General features: G+C 46.7%; 2 protein-coding genes across 4 annotated transcripts in view; both read left to right on the forward strand.

The window, feature by feature from the left end:
* Positions 1 to 18,497, forward strand: part of PSTPIP2 (proline-serine-threonine phosphatase interacting protein 2) — a 57,713-nt gene extending 39,216 nt beyond the window's left edge. For all 3 annotated transcript variants that reach the window (XM_081929924.1, XM_081929925.1, XM_081929926.1), the window contains exons 6-15: positions 3,477 to 3,539; positions 5,069 to 5,167; positions 5,565 to 5,610; positions 7,314 to 7,393; positions 11,229 to 11,327; positions 12,531 to 12,627; positions 13,930 to 14,008; positions 16,816 to 16,850; positions 17,278 to 17,340; positions 18,056 to 18,497. In XM_081929924.1, coding sequence (XP_081786050.1) covers positions 3,477 to 3,539; positions 5,069 to 5,167; positions 5,565 to 5,610; positions 7,314 to 7,393; positions 11,229 to 11,327; positions 12,531 to 12,627; positions 13,930 to 14,008; positions 16,816 to 16,850; positions 17,278 to 17,330 — 651 coding nt within the window. In that variant the 3' untranslated portion in view covers positions 17,331 to 17,340; positions 18,056 to 18,497. The remainder of the gene's footprint in view (positions 1 to 3,476; positions 3,540 to 5,068; positions 5,168 to 5,564; positions 5,611 to 7,313; positions 7,394 to 11,228; positions 11,328 to 12,530; positions 12,628 to 13,929; positions 14,009 to 16,815; positions 16,851 to 17,277; positions 17,341 to 18,055) is intronic.
* A 4,579-nt stretch (positions 18,498 to 23,076) lies between these two features.
* The window catches only part of EPG5 (ectopic P-granules 5 autophagy tethering factor), an 85,539-nt gene continuing 83,581 nt past the window's right edge, over positions 23,077 to 25,034 (forward strand). Inside the window, exon 1 of the mRNA XM_081929525.1 lies at positions 23,077 to 23,204. Within this exon, the coding sequence (XP_081785651.1) occupies positions 23,148 to 23,204 (57 nt within the window). The 5' untranslated portion in view covers positions 23,077 to 23,147. The remainder of the gene's footprint in view (positions 23,205 to 25,034) is intronic.

The raw sequence follows: 25,034 nt of genomic DNA on the forward strand, positions 1-25,034 counted from the left end.
CTATTTGTGGATGAAGACCAGGGAACAGCAAAGGGAGTGTTATGCCAAAAATTGGGAAGCTGGCAGCAACCCGTGGCATACCTATCTGAGCGCCTGACGCCTACAGAACAAGGTTTACCGCCATGCATGAGAGCAATAGTGGCAGTAGCCACCCTACTGAACAAAGCAGACAAATTTACCTTTGGCCAAGACACTGTTTGTGTGACCCCGCATGCAGTCCCAGCCCTGCTTGACATGAAGGGTACCTATTTCCTCTCCCAAGCAAAAATGAGAAAGTGCCAGATGCTATTGTTGCACCCGCGTTTGAAGTTTCAGGTTACCACCGCCCTCAACCCAGCTACCCTGTTGCCGGTAGGAGAAGGTGAGGAGCAGATGCACGATTGCATTGAAGTGATGGATGAAGTATATTCCAGCAGACCTGACCTAAAAGATGAGGCAAACCCCCACTGGCCTTCATGGTTTGTAGATGGAAGCAGCTTTGTTGAGACTGGACAGCAGAAAGCAGGCTATGCAGTAGTAGCCCTGGAAGACCAGGTGATCGAAGCAAAGTCACTCCCACCTGGAACATCGGCCTAGCTGGCAGAGTTAACTGCGCTTACCAGAGCCCTGAGCCTGGCAAAGGGACAGAAGATAAACATTTATACAGATTCTAAGTATGCATTCCTGACTTTACATGCCCATGGAGCCTTATGGAAAGAAAGAGGTTTGCTTACCTCCAGAGGAAACCAGGTGGCCCACCCACAAGCCTTATTGAACCTTCTGGATGCTGTATGGGAGCCCGAGGCAGTGGCAGTTATCCATTGTTATGGACACAAGACTGGACCAGGGGAAGTGGCCAGAGGAAACCGATTGGCAGACAGAGTAGCCAAGAAAGCAGCCCAAGAACTGGCCCCCGCTTCGGTTATTGGAGCACTGGTCCCAGAAGAGATTTTAAGCACTACTGACAAGCCAGCTTATACGAAGCAGGAAAGGGACACTGCGGACGCTCAGGAGTTGACGCTGTCCAAAGAAGGATGGTACCTTACCCCTGATGACAGGATATGGATTCCAGAGTCCCTTTCTCGGCAGGTCACTCAGAGATACCATGATTCAACCCACATAGGACCAGATGCTACAACCAAGCAGCTGGAAAAATGCTTCTATATAGCCCACCTCTACCAACTGGCAGCCCAGGTCTCCAGGAAATGCCTGCTGTGCCAAAAGAATAATCCCAGAGCCGGACCACTGGCTCCCCCAGGGATTCAGCACAGTGGAGCTGCACCTATGGAAGATCTTGTCGTGGACTTTACTGAATTACCCCATTGTGGACTGCACCGTTACCTGCTGGTAGCAGTGTGCACCTACACCGGATGAGTCGAAACATGGCCCACAAAGACTGAAAAGGCATTTGAAGTAACCAGGTGCCTGCTTAAGGAAATCATCCCTCGCTATGGACTGCCAAGGTCCATAGGATCTGACAATGGACCAGCATTTGTTCATGCAGTCCTACAGGGACTGGCAAAAGCGCTCCAGATCAACTGGAAGCTACATACTGCTTATAGACCCCAGAGTTCTGGAAAAGTAGAGAGAATGAACAGAACTCTAAAGAATCAGCTGTCCAAGCTGGTACAGGAGACCGGGTCTAATTGGGTGACCATATTGCCCTTGGCGTTACTCAGGGTCCGCAGTCTCCCGTCAAAACGGACCCATTTGTCACCTTTTGAAGTTATGTTGGGAGACCAGTTCCATATGTTAGAATGTTAACTCCATATGCTAGCCAAGATGTGCAATTGAATAACTATGTACAGTCACTCTCCCAAGTTTTCTCTCATCTCAATAGGTGGACCCAGGCTCGCACCCCATGTGTGTTAACTGAACCGTTCCATCAGTTCGAGCCAGGTGACGAAGTGTGGGTGAAAGACTGGCAGCGAGCCCCCCCCTACAGCCCTGCTGGAGGGGACCTTACACTGTGCTACTCTCCACACCTACTGCTGTGAAGGTTGCTGGCATCACCCCGTGGGTCCACCATACTCAAGTGAAGAAAGCCATTTCCGACTGGACAGTAACACCAGATCCAGAGAACTCCCTTCGGTTGACCATCTCCAGGCGCCCGGTAGACGACCGCCCTGCTGGTATCACTCCAGAGGCTGATACCTCCACGCACGGCTGAAAAATTGGATGGGAGGGGCGCCCGCGGGCAGCGCTCCCAACGTACCTGCTCTACGAACTCACCCACCTGAGAATATCCTACCACAGTACAGGGACAGAGTGAGACTTACAATAATTTGGATGGCATCTTCCCAGGTGGATGGATGGGGAGGATATTTACTATGGTGATAGGTCCAATAATGCTTTTATTGCTTTCTGCTTCTGTATGCCCTGCTTGATGCAATGTATGCAAAATATGATGGAGAAGATGATGTCTCGCATGATGGGACCTCGCGTGATTGCTTTCATGAGGGATTATAGACTCCTTCCCCAGAACGAACCTAAGTATTAGGTTGTTCAAAAGAAGAGGAGGGAGTAAAGGGAGATGGGAGAGGTTTTTCTTAATATTTTCTTATTTTGTATTCTGTATCTAAGAAATTGTACCTATGCTCTCTACCTTGTACCTAAGAAGGCTATATTCTCTGTATTTTGGAAGTAAATTCCTGAGCTAATTTTACTCCTGCAAAAGAGGCCTCCCGCTTTAGGAATGCAAGATAAGAAACACACAAAGAAGACAGTGAGCCATAAATAACCAGACCTGTAAAGGAGGCCTCTCGCTTTCTATTTTTAGGTATGCGAGATAGCAAAGGAGACAGGACGCTTAGCTAAAATAGGGGCTGCTTAGAGGGCTAGCAAGCAATAATAGACGTGCCATTCTATATTAAGAAATAAGTTGAAAACTTTCCAGTTGATTGGGGAAGTTTTTCTTCGAGGGCGTTTGAAGAGGAGGGAGGGAGTTTTCTCAAGGTATAAGAATGTTTGCAGAAGCGTTCCTCGGGGCAGCCAGTTTTTCAGAACTGATTCTGCTGGCTGTCTCTGTGCACAGATAATAAACTGCTTTCCTCCAAAGAAGGATCTTTCCTGGTGCTTTCTTTGCTCTCTCTCCGGATCTGGGGACGCGGGCCAACGATTCCCTGGCATGGACTAGGCTCAGCCTACAAAAGAATTTCAAGTAGTACATGAGGAAGCTAGGTGAAGCTGCTGTGCTTTCGGCATGATTGAATGTCTTTTACTGGCGTTCTGCTTCGGTTATTAGGAAATCCAACCCTTTAACAAACCTCAAAATTCGGTGGAATTCAGATTCTCTGTTAGGTGTCCAAATCGGAGGCCTGTAGCAAAGACATGACAATTCAGTTTTGCAAGATGAAGCGGAAGACGTTCGCGGTAATTCCTCTCCTTGTAAAACGCGTGTGGCCTTCTATATTTAGAAAGGGGAAACGGATTTCTCTTTCCTTCCCTGTTCTGCTGAGGAGCAAAAGGCTCCACTAACCCTGGTACTCTTTCCGCAGATCGAACTCATAATGGACGCGATTCACAAAAACCGGAATCTGCAGTACAAGAAAACCCTGGACGTGAGTTAATTCTTCTCCCCTGGTTCTTTAGATACCACATGCCCTTGCAGATCACCCTCTCTGGCAGTCGTGTGGTGAAGCAGGTTCAGCTTCATTCGGCGAGACGAGCCTGAGTGTAGCAAGCCTCAAAACCATTTGCAGAGAGAATAAAACAGTGCCTGCCTGGTCATCAAGAGGCAGGGAGTTCCAAAGATCAGTTTCTTACAAAAGCAGAGCAGGTATTATATGTGACACCTGTGGCTGCGTTGCTGCCACAAGTTGAAGCGATCCAGAGAGCATTTATGCGACAAATCGGGAGGACCTGGGCAACCAACACCCTGTGTTGTGGATGGGTACATTGGTCAGCCACAATACCCAATTGGTAGGTCCCTCAAAGCTGGGTTCAATCTGGCCAATGGGACGCAGTCTAAACGGTTTGAGGGACCTATTTATACCCATGCACGGACGCGGGTGGCGCTGTGGGTTAAACCACTGAGCCTAGGGCTTGCCGATCAGAAGGTCGGCAGTTCGAATCCCCGCGACAGGGTAAGTTCCCATTGCTCGGTCCCTGCTCCTGCCAACCTAGCAGTTCGAAAGCACCTCAAAGTGCAAATAGATAAATAGGTACCGTTCTGGCAGGAAGGTAAACGGCGTTTCCGTGCGCTGCTCTGGTTCTCCAGAAGCGGCTTAGTCATGCTGGCCACATGACCAGCATCTACACCAGCTCCCTTGGCCAATAAAGCGAGATGAGCGCCGCAACCCCAGAGTCAGTCACGACTGGACCTAATGGTCATGGGTCCCTTTACCTTTACTTTACGTGACTCAGAGCTTCCTCTTTTGGCACGTGCATTCGGAACACCCACCCACCTCTCCCTACTTTTAGGGCTTTGCGCTTGACCTTGCTATGCTGTCATGTGTCATCTGTCGTTGGGACAGGTGCACATTGGGACAGGGGCACATTGGGACAGGGGCACGGCAGGAATTTCCCCCACTTGCCTGATTGGCTGTTGCCGTTTGGGTTTCGCCTGCCGCGTAGCAAATCGTCACAACTTGTAAGGTTGCGGATAGGCTCTGGTTCAGGTGATAGGGATGGGAGAACGCTCTCGCCATCCCTATGTGAAGGGTATTCCGTTAAAGGAATCCAGGGACTCGATGGTTTGGTCAACCCCTGTGAGGGGGTTGTGCCCGTGCCAGGGGGACATTTGGGTGGCGGAGTTAGCCCGTTCCTGGCTCTCCGCTTATCCAGGTGTTCACCCTTGGCTCACCTATGCTGGTGCCCTGGGTCAGTGCTACCTGCATGGCAGGGAGCTAGTCAAACCAGAGCCTATGCAACCAGTCACCTTCTGTAATCAATAAAGTTGTGGCCTAAATTCTGCCAAAAATCAAACCTAAAATTTGAGTCAAGTGTGAATTTATTTAGGGGGGATGTTTCTGGGTCTGAACATGCAAGGCCAATCTCATAGGTAGCCTGGTCCCAAGTTGTTATGGTCTCTGTCGTAACCCTTTGATGTACATCCTTTGCAACCTGTTGCATCCTGGTTTCCCCTCAGGCCAAGAGGCTGTATGAGCAAAGGTGCCGGGACAAGGATGAGGCGGAGCAGGCCGTCCACCGGAGCGCCAACCTGGTCACGCAAAAGCAGCAGGAAAAGGTTAGGAAGGTGCAAGGGGGGGGTCGTGGGGAGAGGGAGCTGGGTGGGGCTGAAGTATGGCCCTAAACGAGGCCAAAAATAGGGAGATGAAAGAGGGAGGACCATAGCTCAGTGGTGGAGAGCTTTTGGTTTCTTAACAAATGTATTTTTCAACATTTTCTTTAACTCATTATATATCATTTCCCAGAAAGCCTTTATGCACCTATTTGCAGGTCCACCACATGTGGTAGAAGGTACCTTCTAAACAAAATGGAAGTTCTAGGGAAGTCTGAGGTCAGGCCCCCTTCCCTTAACCAAGATGGCAGTTGGAGACCCATCTGCCCAACTTTTCCTCACAGAGCTGCTCTCCTAGCTGGCCGAATGACGATTGACCTCCTTCCTTTTTATTCCCTTCCAGCTGTTCGTGAAGTTGGCTCAAACAAAGACAGCCCTGGAAGATTCGGGTGAGTTCACGTCCCCAGAAAAGTTGGGTTGCCAACTTTTGCACGGACCACTGCTCTGCAGCTTTATCTGCAGCGGCACCTTCCAGCTCTACAATTCTGTGATTTCCTTTAAATATCTGAAAGGTTAACAACATGGTGGAAGGAGCTCACTCCTTTTCTGCTGGATTCAGGTTACAAGAAAGGAGATTCCGACTGAACATCAGGAAGAACGCTCTACACAGCTGACTGTGCCCCCAAATACCCCAGTAATAAGATCATTAACTTTGCAGATGATACAATGGTGGTTGGTTTAATTATGGCTGGAGAGGGGAAGGAAGTTGAGCAGTTGGGGGAGAGGTGCAGGAAAAACAACTTACTCCTTAACTTAAAGAAAGCAAAAGAGATTACTGTGGACTTTAGGAAATGTAAATTGAATATTCAGCCACTTATTATTGAGGGGAAGTGTGTGGAACAGGTCTCGGTGTTTCGATTTCTGGGAATGGAGTTGAGAGATGACCTAACCTGGGGAGAAAACAGCAAAGACCTGATGAAGAGAGCACAGCAGAGGTTATGTTTTCTGAGAATCCTCCGGAAAAACAATCTCTCAAAGGACCTGTTGATGGCATTTTACCATTGTACTGTGGAGAGTGTATTAACTTATGGTCTGTGTGTGTGGTTTGGGAGCTGCATGGTCAGGAGGAAAACAATGCTGTCCAGGGTTGTAAAGACTGCGGAGAGAATAATTGGGTGCACTCTTCCCACCTTGGATCAAATCTACGCTTCCAGGTGCCATAAGAAAGCTGCAGAGATAGTGCAGGATAGTACGCTATCCTTCAGCTTCTGCCTTCTGGAAGAATGTACAGGGTTATAAAGACTAGGACTAGCCGCCTGAGAAACAGTTTCTACCCAAATGTGATTTTGGTTTTAAACGCATTGTAAGGAGTCTGTAAGGGACACGAGTGGCGCTGTGGGTTAAACCACAGAGCCCAGGGCTTGCCAATCAGAAGGTCAGCGGTTTGAATCCCCGCCATGGGATGAGCTCCTGTTGCTCGGTCCCCGCTCCTGCCAACCTAGCAGTTCGAAAGCACGTCAAAGTGCAAGTAGATAAATAGGTACTGCTCTGACAGAAAGGTAAACGGCGTTTCCGTGCACTGCTCTGGTTTGCCAGAAGCGGCTTAGTCATGCTGGCCACATGACCCGGAAGCTGTACGCCTGCTCCCTCGGCCAATAAAGCGAGATGAGCGCCGCAACCCCAGAGTCGGCCACGACTGGACCTAATGGTCAGGGGTCCTTTTACCTTTAAGGAGTCTGTATGGGAGTATATTGTATTTAAAAATGGGGTACAGAGTTTTTAGGGGGTTAACCAGGTTGGGATAGCTGGGATAGCAGGCTTGTTGGGTTTTGAATGTCTTATGTAGATTTTTCAATTTCATTATTCTGTGTGGAACAATGACAATAAAGATTATTGTATGGTAACTTTCTGACGGAAGGAGCCATTCGGTGGTAGAATGGAGTCCCATGGAAGATGGTGGACTCTCCTTCCTTGGAGGTCTTCAAACCGAGGTTGGATGGCCAACCGTCAAAGCTTCTATAGCTGTGATTCTTGCGCTGCCAGTGGAATTGAACTTGACCCTTGGAGTCCCTTTCCAATTCTGCAATTCTATATTTGGCCCATCTTCTCTTGACGTAACCAGATTTCTCCTTTTTTATTTCTCCAACTGCAGACAGGGTATATCAGACGAACGTTGGTGCCCTGGAGAAGATCAGGGAAGAATGGAAGAATGAGCATGTCAAGGCGTGTGAGGTAAATACGAATATAACAAAGGTTTGGCTGCCTCTTATAGGAAAGATAAGATGAAATAGTAAAACCAGTAGAATTGGAAAGAAACCTCATAATGGGAAAGATTAAGAAAAGTGATGGATAATGAAAATAATATGTACAGTGGTACTTCAGGTTACATACGCTTCAAGTTAAGGTTACACACTCCGCTAACCCAGAAATAGTGCTTCAGGTTAAGAACTTTGCTTCAGGATGAGAACAGAAATTGTGCGGCGGCAGCGGGAGGCCCCATTAGCTAAAGTGGTGCTTCAGGTTAAGAACAGTTTCAGGTTAAGAACGGAGCTCCGGAACGAATTAAGTACTTAACCTGAGGTAGCACTGTATAAGGAAACGAATATAACTAACAGTAGTTGTAAATGAATACAGACAGACAATAAGAATTGTATAAACACGAGGATTTATTTGTTTATGGATACACTATGGACAAAATATGGAAAATGAACAACAATATACAAAATGGAAGGAAATAATGTGATAAAATTATATGTGACATAAAAAACCAGAAGAAGGAAGGAGGGAAGGCAGCTCTGAAGAGCAAGTATAAATGTAAAATGTAATACAATATGTGCATGTGGAGTATCTAATTGAAAAACTAATAAAGATTATTAATATTATTATTATTTAAAAAAAGGTTTGGCTGCCTCTCCTGAGGCGACGGGATGCTGGGGCAGGTAGTATAGCTCAGAGAGTGTTGTTGTCACAGAAATGTTTTGTTCAATTCGCCTCACAAGTGTTTTTGCCTGACTGGAATATGTCCTCGAAACCTTGATAACGTCTCTTCCTTGCCTGGTGTGTCTGTGGAGAAACTAGCCCACTGTTTTTTGCCCTGGTCGCTATTTGCCCTGGCCCCTGGCATGCGGCCCCTGCAAGATTTCCTAGACGGGAATGTGGCCCTTGGGTCTTAAAAGAGGCTCGCCGCGCCTGTAAGAAGGGGTGTCTGCCACTAGCCGCTAGTTCCCCCCCTAAAAAAGCTGTATGGGTGGAACTGAATGTGGCCCCTGGAAGGGCACTCACAAGGAGATGTGGCCCTCAGCCTGCAAAAAAGGTTGCCCTGACCCCTTACCCCAAATACTGGGTTCTGGGTTCGAATTCTGAACACTTCATGTCGAAAAGAAATAGGGCGGAGGAATCCAGATTAGCTAGTAGCAGCCAAAAGACAGAAATAAGTTTGTAGAGGAAACTTCATGCCTCGCCTTTGAACGTTGTGTGTTTTGGATTGCCCTTTGGGTGTGCGTACCTGCAACAAAACAGAGGATTGCCAATCACTTCCTCAAGCAGGTGAGGTTTCTTTGAAAAGCTGCAGGGAGGAGACCCACCCTGCCCCACGGAAAAGGGGGCAGCCCACAAATAAAGCCAGAGTGTTGCAAGAAAACCATTTGCTGGGCAGGGATTGCTTTTTAGATGCCCTTGAGTTCTCGAAAGCATCTCGAATATCTGCATTCTTTCTTGGGGAACCGGAAATAGTGTTAAGATTATTGCATTTAAATTATCCACATGGAAATGGATATACAGGGAATTCCCTTCCTTCTTCAGAGCATAGCTGTCAACGTTTCCCATTTTTTAAGGGAAATTCCCTTATTCCGAATAGGATTCCTCACAAGAAAAGGAAAAAGTTGACAGCTGTGCTTCAGAGATGCAGGCAGGATTTGGAACTAAATGTTTTCAAGAATGGGGCTCTTTTCAGATATTTAGGTGCATGCAGCACTGGCCTGGGCTGATGGGAGTTGTAGTTCAATAACAGAGTGCCAGGCTGAGGTAGACTGTCACAGCATGATTTTTTTTTGTGGGGGGAGTGTTATGTACTTTTATTTAGAATGCCTGACCAGAGCCCCCAGTTTCTCATGTTCAGACTCTGTTCTGGCTTTTCAGTCAGCCTGAGCGTATGAAAAAGAACTGGATTTCAAGAGTATAAATTGATGGCTCGCTTTGCCAGTTCTAATCAGATCGAAAACCCGGCAGCGGTTTTATGGAGCTGCTTCAGCGTAGGAGTAGCTGTGCTTGACTAAGATCCGGGAGACCAAAGTTATGTAACATACATAAATAATTTTATTTGTATGTATGTTATGTACTGAGTTGAATAGGATCCAAAAGGCAGCAGTCTGATTGGTCCTAGAACAATAGGATTCAGAATGCAGCAGTCTGATTGGTCCACAGGAGCCACCCAATCCAGCTCAGGTGGAAGTCAATCCGCAACCTGATTGGCCTACAGGTGAATCCCGGAATTAGCCAATCACGTGGGGCCCATTGTGTAAATAATGCATATCAAGCAGACATTCTGGGGGAACTTCCATTCCTTCTCACCACTATGAGCTGAATAAAGAGCATGAAATCCACTCTCGACTCTGAGTATATTTCAGTGTAGCTTTCTACAGTTCAAACAACGCACAAGGCAGCTTACATCATGGAAGAAGACCACATAACAACAACAATAATACCTTTATTGTCAATGTACAACCTGTGTACAATGAAATTAACCGCACCTCCCTTCCCCACCCCCAAACACTCAATCTCATTGCACTCTGTGTGCTTGTTGCACAACACACCAACCCTGAAATTCAGTTGAACTATGTTTTTTTCCTGTTCAGCAGCCTAACAGCCCATGGATAGAAACTGTTTTTTAGCCTGTTGGTACGTCTGATTATACTTCTATATCTCCTGCCGAGGGTAGAAGATTAAAGAGGTGCTGGCCGGGGTGTGAATCGTCCCTGAGAATTTTCCTCGCTCTCCTAAGGCAACAATCCCTTGCGATGTCATCTACCGGACTCAGGGGACAGCCCATGATATCATGTGCTGTATTCACCACCCTCTGTAGAGACTTTCTGTCCGTGGCTGTCAAGCCAATGTACCACGCTGTAATACAATATGAAAGGACACTTTCTATTGTGGACCGCTAGAAGGAGGTCATCAATTGTTGTTTAACATTGTTCTTTCGCAAGACCCTGATTGCAACGTAACAACAGTAGTAAATAGATCATCACAAAATGCACAGCCAAACTGAACAATTTCCACATAAATCGTTAAGATCTAAAATAAATATTTTTTAAAATGACATCAAAAGCCCAAAACAACACCCCAGTCCAAGAGTCTTAGCTTTTGTAGTTGGAGTCAGTCCGGGCCCTTGCGGGACAGAAATGTAAGGAAGAATGTTATATCTGTGATGATATGGTAAAAGATAATCCTAACAATGGCTGTGTGTCGGTGTTGAGGAAAAACATTCCTAAAAACAATGACAGGTCCAAAGGGAGTGTGTTGCTTATGGCAGAGTGCATTTTTCAAAGAGTTTTAGTTATTTTGACAAATAATAAACAAACAGGCGGTGTGGGTGGAGCCTGTGCAGAATCTGGAATTGATACTTCATTGCCTTCTTATGGCTATCTCTGAGAACATAATTTTATTGGTTGCGTCAGTTAAATGCTGCCTTGCAATTCCTGCCCCCCCTTGCACTAGTGAGTAACGTGTTGCACAGCACCTTTTGCACGGGGATCTTGATGCCCCAGGGGGAGACGAACATCACAAGCTGCACCTTCCCAGACATTTGCACAATTTTGGGATTGCTTTTGAAAAGTTAGATTGACAACTTGCTCAAGTCCGATGCTGATTGCTTCATTTGCTGATGTTTTTTAAAGGTGGGGTTTCTTTGGTGGGTGGGGGTTTAGTTTCCTAATTATTATCTGTGCTTAAGGTCATAATTACTCCCAACGAAGGGGAAAAGACCAAAGCAAGCTTCTTTCCAAAAGAATTAGATACTGATATTTTGCCTCTACATTCAGCCTTGTCCTCCGCCTCTCTCCCCCTGCAGTTCTTTGAGAGCCAAGAGACCGAAAGGATAAACTATTTCCGGAATGCTCTGTGGCTCCACGTCAACCAGCTCTCTCAGGAATGTGTCAAGAACGACGAGGTAAGTAGAGGAACACATTGTCTGCATTCTCCAGGACAGGGCTGGAGACCAAGAACTGCTCCCATTAGCCCCGGCCAGCATGAACAATGGTCAGGGTCGATGGGGCCTGGAGTCCTTCAACATCTGGGGGACCATGGGTTCCCTGTCCCTATCCTTGGTTTCATTTCCACTTAACTCTGGAGATCACAAACGCACATCTCCTGCTTCCTGTTTGCTGCGACCCTCACTGTTCAGTGCCAATAAGTTTGGTTTTTTTTAATGGATGGAGACAGAGGCGTTGGTGGGAAGTAGAACCCAATGGACTGGCAGGGACTGAGAGAACCTGAATTTGCCCCCGATGATTTTATTCCCTCTCAGAAAGATAATTTGACCTCTTGTGACGTAACAGAAGACAAGCCACTTTCGAAGATGAGGTGGTGTGCCCTCTTTCTTCCCAACCCCTTGTCAGAATATTTCTTTGGAGCCACTGGGATAATAATAATAATAATAATAATAATAATAATAATAATTATACCATGCCCATCTGGCCAGGCAAGATAAAACATCAAACATTAAAAACTTCCCTAAACAGGGCTGCCTTCAAATGTCTTCTAAAATTCAGATAGTTGTTTGTTTCCTTGACATCTGGTGGGAGGGTGTTCCACAGGGCAGGCGCCACTACTGAGAAGGCCATCTGCCTGGTTCCCTGTAACCTCACTTCTCGCAGTGAGGGAACCGCCAGAAGGCCCTTGGAGCTGGACCTCGGTGTCCGGGCTGAACGATGGGGGTGGAGACGCACCTTTAGGTATACTGGACCGAGGCCATTTAGGGCTTTAAAGGTCAGCACCAACACTTTGAATTGTGCTCAGAAATGTACTGCGAGGTAATGCAGATCTCTCAGGACCGGTGTTATGTGGTCCCGACGGCCACTCCCAGTCACCAGTCTAGCTGCCACATTCTGGATTAATTGTAGTTTCCAGGTCACCTTCAAAGGTAGCCCCACGTAGAATGCATTGCAGTAGTCCAAGCGAGAGATAACCAGAGCATGCACCAATCTGGTGAGACAGTCTATGGGCAGATAGGTTCTCAGCCTGCATACCAGATAGAGCTGATAAACAGCTGCCCTGGACACAGAATTGACCTGCACCTCCATGGACAGCTGTGAATCCATGGAGTTACCCCATTCAGGACCAGGGATGATTCCTTCTGTTTTGCACCTTGCAGAACTACGAGGAGATACGCAAGAGCCTTGAGCAGTGCAGCATCGAGAAGGACATCGAGTTTTTTGTGAATGCCCGCAAAACAGGCACCGTCCCACCAAGTAAGTGGACCCATCTCAGATTCTGGAAGCGCAGAGAACATCACAGCAGTGGGTGAACCATGTCCGTCTTTGGTATCCGTTTTTCCTGTAAAGAGAGAGGGGGGGAATGTCACTATGTGTGGGTCAAAAAGTTGCACGCAGAGGTACGACTCTTCCTTGACTGGGAAGTCAAGGAGGAGGAGGTCACAGCGGCTGTGGTAAAGTGGTCGCAATACGTCGGGTATACAATAACCATGAAGCAGTAGGAAAACCTGTGGAAAATAAACTGGAAATTTACGGTTTGTTACGCTTTGAGAGAGAATTTACTTAAAGTGCAACATCGGTGGTATCTAACTCCCTGGAAACATTCTAAGATGTACAAAAGCGTCTCAAGTAATTGTTGGAGGTGTAAAGAAAAGCCAGGTACTTTATTGCACATGTGGTGGCAGTGTAAAGAAATTAAGGTCTTTTGGGAGGACATCCATATAGAATTTGAAAAAAAAAATGCTTAAAATATCCTTTTATAAAAAAAAAACTAGAAGCTTTCCTTTTGGGAATCACAGATTCAGATATTCCCAAAAAGTTAAGAGCGATCTTTTTATATGCCACAGTCACAGCAAGAGTTCTCACTGCGGCAAATTGGAAGAGTGACAAAGTTCCGTCAAGATTAGAATGGATTCCAAAACTGGCGGAATATGCGGAACTAGATAGTATGTCAGGGGGAAAAACAAAAAGCAAACCAAAACAGGCATTTATTTCAAAATGGAAAGTCTTTAAAATCTATTTGAAAAATAATCATTGTAGTTTAAGGTCATTTGCAGCATTCAAATAATTTCAGCGCTAGTTTCAAGAATGATGTAAAGTCTAAGAATGGATTAAAGATTATTAAATTATAAAAAAAACTTGTTATGTAACAGCAGTGAACAAATAATGAGAATTTGAAGAAAGGAATAGACGGGAAGTCTGGTTGATAGAAAAAGAACATTTTTATTTTTAAGGTTTAGAGACTACTAGTTGATGTATCATTTTTTCCCCTTTGTTGTTTTGTGGCGATGGATATTTGCTTTCTTTTTCTGTATGGTATGTTAAAGTGAATGATAACAATAATTTTTTTTTCAAAAAAAGTTGCACTCAGGGTGGGGGAATGGTTCTGTCTGGGTCTTCCTCCCAGCATGTTCTACTCCCCAGCTGTAACAATTGTAGTGGCTTTCCCGTCCAAAATTTGGCCAGGAATCAAGCAGCTTTTGGCGATGGTTCTGCAGCCTGTTTTACAAAACGATGACCGCTTTGCAATCTGCCTGCTCTCCCTTCCGCTCTCTGCAGATCCAGTGGTCTACGAAAACTATTACAACACTCAGAAGAATGCAGCACCAGGGAGAAATCAAGCCCCCGCCCCTGGGAGGTAAGGATAAAGGAGGGAATCGCAAGTTAACTAATCGATTAAGTTGCATCAGGGGACGCCAATCACAGTCATTTTGGTGGTGCACTGCCTTTGCGCAAAAGGAGCGACTCGCAGCCGAGAAAACAGGAACACATCTCAAAACCAACTGTCCTAAGAACAAAAAATATTCCTTCCAGTAGCACCTTAAAGACCAACTAAGTTAGTTCTTGGTATGAGCTTTCGTGTGCATGCACACTTCTTCAGATTCATGTGCATGCACACGAAAGCTCATACCAAGAACTAACTTAGTTGGTCTTTAAGGTGCTACTGGAAGGAATATTTTTTGTTTTGACTATGGCAGACCAACACGGCTACCTATCTGTAACTGTCCTAAGAACAGTTTCATAACCGTGCAATAAAACAGCAGCTTAATAGCTAATGTAGTAACATGCAAAAAACCCTAAACAAACCCTTTCAGTAGTATAAATATAAGATGGTATTAATGGCATTGCACCTCCTGGCAAGAATAAAAATAGAAAAGGCACTTCATGGTTTCACTAGTGCAGACTGTCTGTCTGTTGCTGGGTTAACATGCAGGTGTGATTATGGATCAATTTTATAGTTGTTGCTGCAGGAATTTATGTATAGGTTGGGGGGAAGTTGCCCCTCCAGCAGATATCATGCACATGCAGCCCACTACCAAAATCAGCACAATCACTTTTGTGACGTTTTTTATTTGTCCCCCCAAAACACTTCATCACAGTTTCTTGCTATTTATTCAAAGGGCCTTTTCTGCACCAAATGTAACAATTCACTGATAAATGTATCTATGTACTGTCTCCCCGGGAAAACTTCAGAAATTCATAAAGACATGTGAGCTCAGCTACTCAGCAGCCCCTCTGCCTGAGTGATAATCCCTGGCATCCAGATACCTGAGTGCCAGACAGGTAGCCATTCCAGAAATAACAAACCCAGATGAAGACAAAAGGGTAACTTGGCTGGGAAACAGGGAAATGTAAATATCTCTTTTGTTCCACTTGATGGGTGTTTGGTGGAGGGCAAAGGGAACCATGGGGCAGGGTCCAGGATGCTCAGATTACTGCCACCAGACCTCCCCTTTCATGATGTAACCATGATGTAGTTTGGGGGGGGTTAACATGGGGATTAGCAGCTAATAAAAGTTTGGGGGCTCTTTTGCTCAGGGCCTCCATCTTGTTCCACCATGTGGCAGGTGGGAGTCCTGTGGCGACAGTCTTCAATAAAGACCAAGCCTACAGGCTGCTATTTTGCTCAGGTATTCCTGGCTGGTGTCCTTGTTTTTGTCCAAGGGAGCCCTCAGATTGCTCCGTTAACATTGTAAACTGCTTAGAAGGCTTTTTGACATACGAGTGGAAAAACAACAACAACCCTAAAAGCTGAATTCTATTAAATATTTTAATAAACCTCTAGGTTAGATTACTGCAACACATTATATGCCTCTGAAGACGGTTCGGAAACTTCAGCTGGTGCAAAATTCAGTGGCCAGGTTGCTCTCTAGAGCAAGACGGTTTGAGCATATTATACCGATCGTGGCTTGACTGCACTGGCTGCCAATTAGCTTATGGGCCCAATTCAAACTGCTGGTTTTGACCTATAAAAACTTAGACAGCTCAGGAACGCAATACCTCAAGGACTGCCACTCCCCATGAGAACCAACCCAGACCCTGCAATCATCACCCAAGGTGTTTTCTGCCGTGGCTCCCCATTTGTGGAATGCTCTCTCTAGGGAGGCTCATTTGCTACCTTCACTGAATATATTTAGGCGCCAGCCCCCAACAAGTAAGACTCAGCCACTTGAAGACCTCATCCAGGTTGTCAAGAAATAATTCTCATTGCTGGCCCCTCTCCCTGCTCCGCTCTGCAGTATTTTCAACGTGACTCAGCCGAAAACTGTCTAAAAGCCAAAAAGAAGAAGAAAAGCCTCTGTCTGTAACGGGAGGTTTTTCCTTCAGCTCCTCATAAGTTTCCATGAAATTCCACGGAGGATAAGAGACTACTGTGGAACTTCTTGGAGGTTAGGGACATGGAGAAGAGAGTTTCTTGTCTTACACACTGACATACTTAAGGGGCACCTTTCAATAGCATGGTCTTGGGTGCCTTTAAGATGCTCGGAGCAGGTTTGGTTGTGACTTGACAGCTGCCCAGAAAAGTGGCCTTGGATTCATGAGCCGAAAAAACACAGGAAAAGAACCATCCATCCTTCTCCTATTCTTCCTCCCTTCCTCCCATGTGTGTTGGTTCACGAGCAGAACAAACAGCCCTGTTCAAGAACCTGCACTTCCAGTTGGACAAAATTGATTCCGGGCAACGCAAGGATTTGTTTACAGGTGGATCGCTTCGTCACATTCACAGAGTGCCCCGTGGAAGTTCATTTCCACCCATTTTCTGGCTAAGAGGGGTGGTGTTGATAACTTCCATTGGGGTTAACAGAAACGAGGCCATCTCCTCCCTCTCCCATGTCACCCGTTTGGCAAGATGGCAACCAAGAAACAGAGCACCTGCTGCTCCTGCAGCTCTGCTTGAGAAATTTACTCCAGTCCAGACCCATCAGAAGCCATTTGTCCTTCAGTTTAGGGGCCAGGTGAAAACTTCCCTCTTCTCCCAGGCTTTTGGCTAATTAAATAATCTATGGCCTTTTTAAACTGTGTATGCGTGTGTGTGTTATTCTTTGGTTTGTTATTGTGTTATGTATTTTTATACCACAAACTTCTCTGTGATCCTAAAATGAAGGGCTGTATAAAAATTCAACAAATGAAAAAATAAATGATTTTTTTCTTTTCTCTCGGCAGGAGGCCAAAGTTACCTATTCCTTCCAGCGGGCCATGTAAGTAACCCGAAGTTTTCTTCCAAACCAGCTGCATTTTTTTTTGAGAATTTTGCTGCTGCTGCTTTTTATGTTGAGAAAGGGGGGAGCCAACATAGATCTCCACCATCTTGCTCTGCCATGAAAAAAGGGGAAAAATAAGGATGATATGTTTCTGGATAATATGTTTTGTTTTAATTTTTAATAAAAAAGTAATTAAAAAGAAAGAAAGAAAGAAAAAAGCTTGGGCACCCCCGGCGTAAGCAAAGCAAGATGCATGCTCAATAAACAGGTCCCTTTGCTAGAGGTCAGGAGATTCCCCTCTCAGGACTACATTTATGGGATTCCCGAGTCGAGTTGAGGATTCCTGGCAGTTGCGCCATCTTGTCGCGCATGTGCTCTTTCCATCTTTTGCAATGCTAATTTATTGTTCATCTGCTTCTTACAGTAGACCCTGAATACTCTACAGTGGATGGATACAGTTTAATACATCACCATTAGCCCAGGGAGTGTAAGTTGGCTGATTCCAAAAGGGACTGATTGAGGGTGGGATGCAGTAGCGCCGGGCCGGGTTTATGTCCTGTCATTCATGGCTTCTTTTTTATTAAATTTCTTTACCACCCTTCACCCAAGGGTCACAGAGCGGTTTACAAAATAAAAACGCTTTCAGTTATCTGAATTATACTTTCGTTCGGGTTTCCAACCATCAGAATCAGGTCATCCGCAAATGCTTTGATCTTATATTCCTTTCCCCCTAATGAGATACCTTTTATTTTATTATCATTTCTTATGGCATTCACCAATAATTCCAGTACCGTAATAAATAGTAGTGGTGACAAGGGGCAACCTTGTCTTGTTCCCCTCTCTGTACAAAATTCTTCTGTTATTTCATTATTTAGAATAAGTTTGGCTTTTTGTTTCCTATATATTGCCTCTATAGCTTTAATATAATCTTCCCTCAGTTTCATTGAGCCAAATGGGGAGGGCTGGAGGGCCAAATTTGTCCCTTCGGTCGGCGGTTCCCGACCCCTGTAAGAAACCCTCCAGCTTGGTCCCCAAATGAATTAGAAGTCAATTCATTCAGCACAGAATTGATTCCCAGCAACCTCCAGGATGTGGACTCTGCCATTCTGCACTTGCTAAAGCTTGCAGGATCCTGACTGGCTCAGAAATTTCTTTCAGTTTAGATGCACTCCACTCACTTTCTATATCTTTCTTTTCTCCAGATCTTGAAGCTGTTCCGCCCAGCTGCCCCTCCTCGAGGAAAGCAAGTGAGAAAATAACAGCGTATTAAAAGCTGTGGCTTGCTCTCCACCCTCCCATCCCTGATGACCGTGTTTTCGGCTGGACTGTTTAAAAGCAAGATCTCCAGAGGAGATTATTTCATTCACAACGGAGGACATGCGCCAGCGATGGGGGAAAAAACCCTCTAGCTTTTCTCACAACAAATCCGAAAGACTTTTCATTTGAGGGAGTGGGGGATACACTTAAGTCCTCAGCAGTTGATATGTCGTCCTGTCTCGGCCGTTGGGTTTGGGTGTGTGACTCCTGAATTCAGATCCTCATCTAATAGTGAAAATACATAAGTGGATGACCTTGGGCACATTGCTCGCTATCTTCCTGACCTACCTCACAGGGTTGTTGTGAGGGTAAAGTGAGATAATCCCATTACGTTGTCCTGAACTCTTTTCAGGAACAGTGAGATGCTAATATGATGGCTAGTTTTGCTAGGATTGAAAAGGGCAGGGTGGAATGGAAGAGAGGGTGATAGCGTTGATTTTTCTTTTTCTTTTTAAAGCATCAATCTGAGCCTAGTGAGGTCCAGAACTGAAGGACTCTCAACGATTCAATCATTTAAATGATTCCATCTTTCGATGGCTGTAAGTCAAAATCAGATAACGGCACTAATGTCTGGGGTTCTTCATATTCTCCACTGCTGCGTGTACTCTGGTGATGCAGAATGCAGCTTTCTGAGAATAATAATAATATAATAATTTTTATTTATACCCTGCCCTCCCCGGCCAGAGCCAGGCCCAGGGCAGCTAACACCAATAAAATCACAGTAAAAACCCAATAAGAGAAAAAGAGAGGGTGAAAACAAAACCAGTATAAAATACAGGTTAAAATGCAATTTAAAATGCAGTCTCATTTTAAAATAGCTGATAAATCAAGACCATAAGGGGAGGGAAACATAAGGGTCAGACTGAGTCCAAACCAAAGGCCAGGTGGAACAGCTCTGTCTTGCAGGCCCTGCAGAAAGATGTCAAGTCCCGCAGGGCCCTAGTCTCTTGTGACAGAACGTTCCACTAAGTTGGGGCCAGTACTGAAAAGGCCCTAGTTGAGACCAATCTAACGACCTTGAGGCTCGGGACCTCCAAAGTGTTGCTTTTTGTGGACCTTAAGGTCCTCCGCAGGGCATACTAGGAGAGGCGATCCTTTCATTTTAAATAAGGGTGGCTAGTCCTCAGGGTTTTGAGAGGTGGAAAACGTGTGACTGTGGCTTGTTGAATGAAGAGGCCTGCAATCCAGAGAAAACTGCAGAGTGAGGCTTCCGTCCTCTCTCCCCATGGCTTCTAATCCTTTCTCCTGTGCCCAATTTCATTCTCTAGCCCTGGCAAGGCCCTGTCTTTAAAGCATTGCCTTGTGAGAGAAACGGAGGAAATGTTGTGGGAATGAGGCAGCTACTGGTTATCTGGCACAGTTGTGGGGCTTCCTTCACACATCACCCCCTCCAGGTGCTCTTGTGCCAGTATCGGGGCAGTTCTCTGCAATGCCACTTTTAATACTTCTGTTGCCTGCATAAGTTTGGGGGCCACTTTGTGTCCTGCAATTTCCAGCTGGAATCCTGCAACTTTAAAACCAGAAAGATTCCGTTTTAATTTGTTGCAAGAGCTCCCCTCCTAGCAGCAATAATGTGACAACGTTGGGGTGGGGGAAGGAAGCATTGCAGCCCAACCAAGGAAGCAGAATGATGTGCAGAATGATCTATAAAGGTAAATGTAAAGGGACCCCTGACCATTAGGTCCAGTCGTGGCTGACTCTGGGGTTGCGGCGCTCATCTCGCTTTATTGGCCGAGGGAGCCGGCGTACAGCTTCGGGTCATGTGGCCAGCATGACTAAGCTGCTTCTGGCGAACCAGAGCAGCACACGGAAATGCCGTTTACCTTCCCGCTGGAGCGGTCCCTATTTATCTACTTGCACTTTGATGTGCTTTTGAACTGCTAGGTTGGCAGGAACAGGGACTGAGCAACAGGAGCTCACCCCGTCGTGGGGATTCGAACCGCCGACCTTCTGATCGGCAAGTCCTAGGCTCTGTGGTTTAACCCACAGCGCTAACTGCGTCCCTAGAATGATCTATACAATTTAGCATAAACCCACCACAAATGCACTATTTTACTGCATCAACGGGTTAAAGTTATGTAACCACTGCTGCTGACTGCATGCTGCAAGAAACCTAAAAAGCTGACCCCAGGTGGTGCTCATAACAAGGAGATTGACATCGCATTGTTGTGCTTGATCATCATGTTGGCTTTGGATATTATTGATATTTGCTTGCAACACAGGGGTTTAATTGTTTCGTTACTTACTGCACTGCTCTCTGCCACAGACTCTTCCTGCTCACTAAGCCCTGTTGCCTATTCAGCTTCCGACGCTTCCTCCTCCCAGGCTTCTCCCTCTGACCACTTAACATTGCTAACGGAGAAATCTGAGGGCTCCCTTGGACAAAAAACAAAGACACCAGCCAGGAATACCAGAGCAAAACAGCAGCCAGAAGGCTTGGTCTTTATTAAAGACTGTCGCCACAGGACTCCCACCTGCCACCAGGTGGAACAAGATGGAAGCCCCAAACAAAAGAAAACCCCAACTTTTATTAGCGACTAATCCCCCAAGCTACACCCCTAGAACTACATCACAACTACATCATGACTACATCATAAAAAGGAGGGGTTGTGTTAGGGGTTTGTGGAGGTAACCTGAGTATCTTGTCACCTGGCTGCTCCCTCCTTTCCCCCTCCCCATGAGTATTTTCCAGAGGACAAAGGGGAGCTGGCAGTTTTCTGCCCCCAGAAGGAAGAACTGATCACTGTCCTTTGTTTCTGTCTGTGTTGAATCCACTCCCATATGCAAGTTCTTTGTGACCCTGATGGTCTTCTGTCTGGGACCATCAAGGTTGGCATGCCAACTGGGTAGGGCTCCTGCCTGCGTGTTGGCACGCTCAAGGGATTATGGCTGTCCTGTATCAAACCACCCCCCTTTGATAGTCCTTCCTTTGTGGAGCAAATTAAAAGTGGACCGGTGTAGATCCGATGTACGGTTGATTTTCTATGAATTCATAACAGAAACATTGCATATGTCGTGTGTGAGTATGTGTTGAGTTTCTACAAACTAGATGGGGGGGGGGGGCGTTTCCTGTAACAACATTGACCCACCACCTGACTCTGAGCCTTTTTTCCCTGGGGTGCCCTTGGGGGCTCCCCAATTGGTACCTCCCCCACTCCTCTGCACCCAGCCAGCCCATGACAGTTAATGCGGACAGCAAGCTTTCTGTACTTCCACTGATTCTCTGTTGTCCATTTTATGTTCTCCTCCAAATCACTGACTTCTCACACTTCCCCGCCCCCTCCTCATTCCGGATTTTTTCATGGGCACCCTGAAAATGAGAGGACATGAAATAAAAAGTGCAAAAATGGCCGTGTTCATTAGCCCCTGTGCATCTTCCCAAAATAATCCTCGGGAGGTCATTGCAATAAAGGTCATAAAAAATTCTACGCAGCTTAATTGTAAAAAATAAATAAAAGTGGATAGTTTAAATTTTGAGCCTAGGCTGGGATTTGTTTTAAGATGCTGCTAGAATTCTGCGTCTCAGTCTTGGATTACTTGTCTTTGGGCGTGTGCAGAGTTTCTTTTCCTGCACTAAGTATTCTAATCAGGCAACCCTTTCTCAGTCTTTTTTAAAATATATTTTTATTAGTTTTTTAACATATCATTTCCAACCATCATTTAACATAACTTCTTATCTTATACAATATTTTAGACTTCCGTCAACAACTTCTGAAGATTTTCCATTTCGTTCTTTATCGCTTATTCTGCATTTCTTAATTTCTCTATTACTCTTAAAGGTAAAGGTAAAGGGGACCCCTGACCATTAGGTCCAGTTGTGGCCGACTCTGGGGTTGCGCTGCTCATCTCGCTTTATTGGATGAGGGAGCTGGCATACAGCTTCCGGGTCATGTGGTAAACCATAGCAGCGCACGGAAATGCCATTTATCTTCCCACTGGAGTGGTACCTATTTATCTTCTTGCACTTTGAGGTGCTTTCGAACTGCTAGGTTGGCAGGAGCAGGGACCGAGCAACGGGAGCTCACCCTGTCACAGGGATTCGAACCGCCGACCTTCTGATCGGCAAGTTCTGGGCTCTGTGGTTTAACCCACAGCGCCAGATTAACTAATAATTCTCTTCATAGTCTTCCTTGCAATATTTCATATAGTCCTCCTTACAGAACTTCTTGCAGTCCTACTAGCGCAATCTGTTTATTACAATTGCTTTTCAAATAGTTCAAATATTTACTCCAGCCTTCTAAGAATCTCTGGTCCCCTAGATTTCAAAATCTTCCTGTTAATTTATCTGATTCTGCACAGTCAATTAATTTCATTTCAGGCAACCCTTTTTCACATGCATATATAGGATTGCAAAGAGATTAGTTCTAAAGTCTAAAGGCACGACTCGCAGCCTTCGACACCACTTTTTATTTTTTGCAGATCAACGTAGCAGGGAACAATCGCTCCCGTTATAGACCTTCATAGAATCGCCATTCCCACCCCGCGCCGCCAGGGGTCGCTACTGTGAACAGAGCGCCGGAACCGCGGGCGCTATTTCGCCCCCTTTTCTAACCCTCTTCGCCGCCCGTCGCTTCCGCGTCTCGCTCGGCAGCGATTGGCGGAAAGCAGAGTGGCCGTAGATGTACTAAAAATGTAGAGCTGACGCTTCGACTCGACTTGGAGGCCGGGCTTCCTGCTTGCAGCCCGGCCCGCGGGCCTGCCAGTGATGGAGCTGCGGGTGAGAAAAGCAACACAAGCAAATAAGAAAGCAATGGGGAAGGAAAGCGAGGGGAGAAAAGGAGGAAAAACATCGCCCTTTCGGCGTGGCTATAATTGCGTATAGCAGTATCACTCTATAATGCCTCTCTTCGTATCTCTACGGCCCGGCGGGGAGGCGTGGCCTGGCGCTCACGTGACGCGGCGGGAGCCCAGAGCAACAACACTAGAGGAGGGAGGGAGAGAGACCCTGCCTGGGCGTCGGAGGGCGAGGCGGGCGGCATGGCGGAGGCCGTCAAGCCCCGGAGCAGGCCGAGGAGCAGCCGGGGAAGGACCAAGGTAACCCGGGGAGCGAGCGAGGGAGGCAGGCGGGCGCCTTGCTGCTTCGCAGGTAGACTGCCTCTCGCCGGGGAGGCTCCACTAGGCTTCTCGCAGGTAGACTGCTGCTAGACAGGAGAGGCTTCACTTAGGTATTTCAGAGGCTGGCTCTCTTTTTAGGGGGTGGGAGGGAAATCCATTAAGGCATCTCACAGGTAGACTGTTTCTCATTAGGGGAGGTTCCATTAAGGTAGACTGCCCCCTAGCAGGGAAGCTCTACTGAGGCTTCTCGCAGATAGACAGGACAGAAGAGGCTGCATTTGGGTACAGTATTTCAGAGACTGGCTCTCCTTTTAGGGGGTGGGAAATCCATTAAGGCATCTCACAGGTAGACTGCCTCTTAGCAGGGAGGCTCCACTGAAGCTTCTCGGGGAGCGAGGGAGGGAGGCAGGCGGGCACCTTGCTGCTTCGCAGGTAGGCTGCCTCTCGGCGGGGAGGCTCCACTAGGCTTCTCGCAGGTAGACTGCTGCTAGACAGGAGAGGCTCCATTTAGGTATTTCAGAGGCTGGCTCTCTTTTTAGAGGGTGGGAAATCCATTAAGGCATCTCACAGGTAGACTGCCCTCTAGCAGGGAGGCTCCACTGAGGCTTCTCGCAGGTAGACTGCTGCGTGACAGAAGAGGCTGCATTTAGGTATTTCAGAGGCTGGCTGCCTTTCTGATGTTTGGGGTGGCATCTCACAGGCTGCTTCTGGATAGAAGAGGCTCCATTTAGGTGTTCTAGAGGCTGACTGCCTTGGGGGTGGGGGAAGGCTCTGTTAAGGCATCTCGCAGGTAGGCTGCCTCTCGGCGGGGAGGCTCCACTAGGCTTCTCGCAGGTAGACTGTTGCTATACAGGAGAGGCTTCACTTAGGTATTTCAGAGGCTGGCTGCCTTTTTCGGGGGTGGGAGGGAAATCCATCAAGGCTTCTCACAGGTAGACTGTTTCTCATTAGGGGAGGTTCCATTAAGGTAGACTGCCCCCTAGCAGGGAAGCTCTACTGAGGCTTCTCGCAGGTAGACAGGACAGAAGAGGCTGCATTTAGGTACAGTATTTCAGAGACTGGCTCTCTTTTTCAGGAGGTGGGAAATCTATTAAGGCATCTCACAGGTAGGCTGCCTCTTAGCAGGGAAGCTCCATCAAGGATTCTCACAGGTAGACTGTTTCTCATTAGGGGAGGAGCCATTAAGGCATCTCACAGGTAGACTGCCTCTTGGCGGGGAGGCTCCACTGAGGCTTCACGCAGCTACACTGCTGCTATACAGGGGAGGCTTCACTTAGGTATTTCAGAGGCTGGCTGCCTTTCTGATGTTTGGGGTGGGGGTGGTCCATTGAGGCATCTCACAGGTAGACTGCCCCCTAGCAGGGAGGCTCTATTGAGGCTTCTCGCAGGTAGACTGCTGCTTGACAGAAGAGGTTGCATTTAGGTACAGTATTTCAGAGACTGACTCTCTTTTTTGGGGGGTGGGTGGGAAATCCATTAAGGCATCTCACAGGTAGACTGCCTCTTAGCAGGGAGGCTCCACTGAAGCTTCTCAGAGGTAGACTGTTTCTCATTAGGGGAGGCGCCATCTTATAGGACAGGTAGACTGCCCTCTAGCAGGGAGGCTCCACTGAGGCTTCTCGCAGGTAGACTGCTGTTTGCCAGGAGAGGCTGCATTTAGGTATTTCAGAGGCTGGCTGCCTTTCTGATGTTTGGAATGGGGGGCTCCTTTAAGGCATCTCACAGGTAGGCTGCTCCTGGATAGAAGAGTCTCCATTTAGGTGTTCTAGAGGCTGACTGCCTCTTTTTTTTGGGGGGGGGGAGAGAGGA

This window comes from Podarcis melisellensis, assembly GCF_964234715.1.
Source record: "Podarcis melisellensis genome assembly, chromosome: 11".
In the NCBI taxonomy this organism is placed as follows: Eukaryota; Metazoa; Chordata; class Lepidosauria; order Squamata; family Lacertidae; genus Podarcis; species Podarcis melisellensis.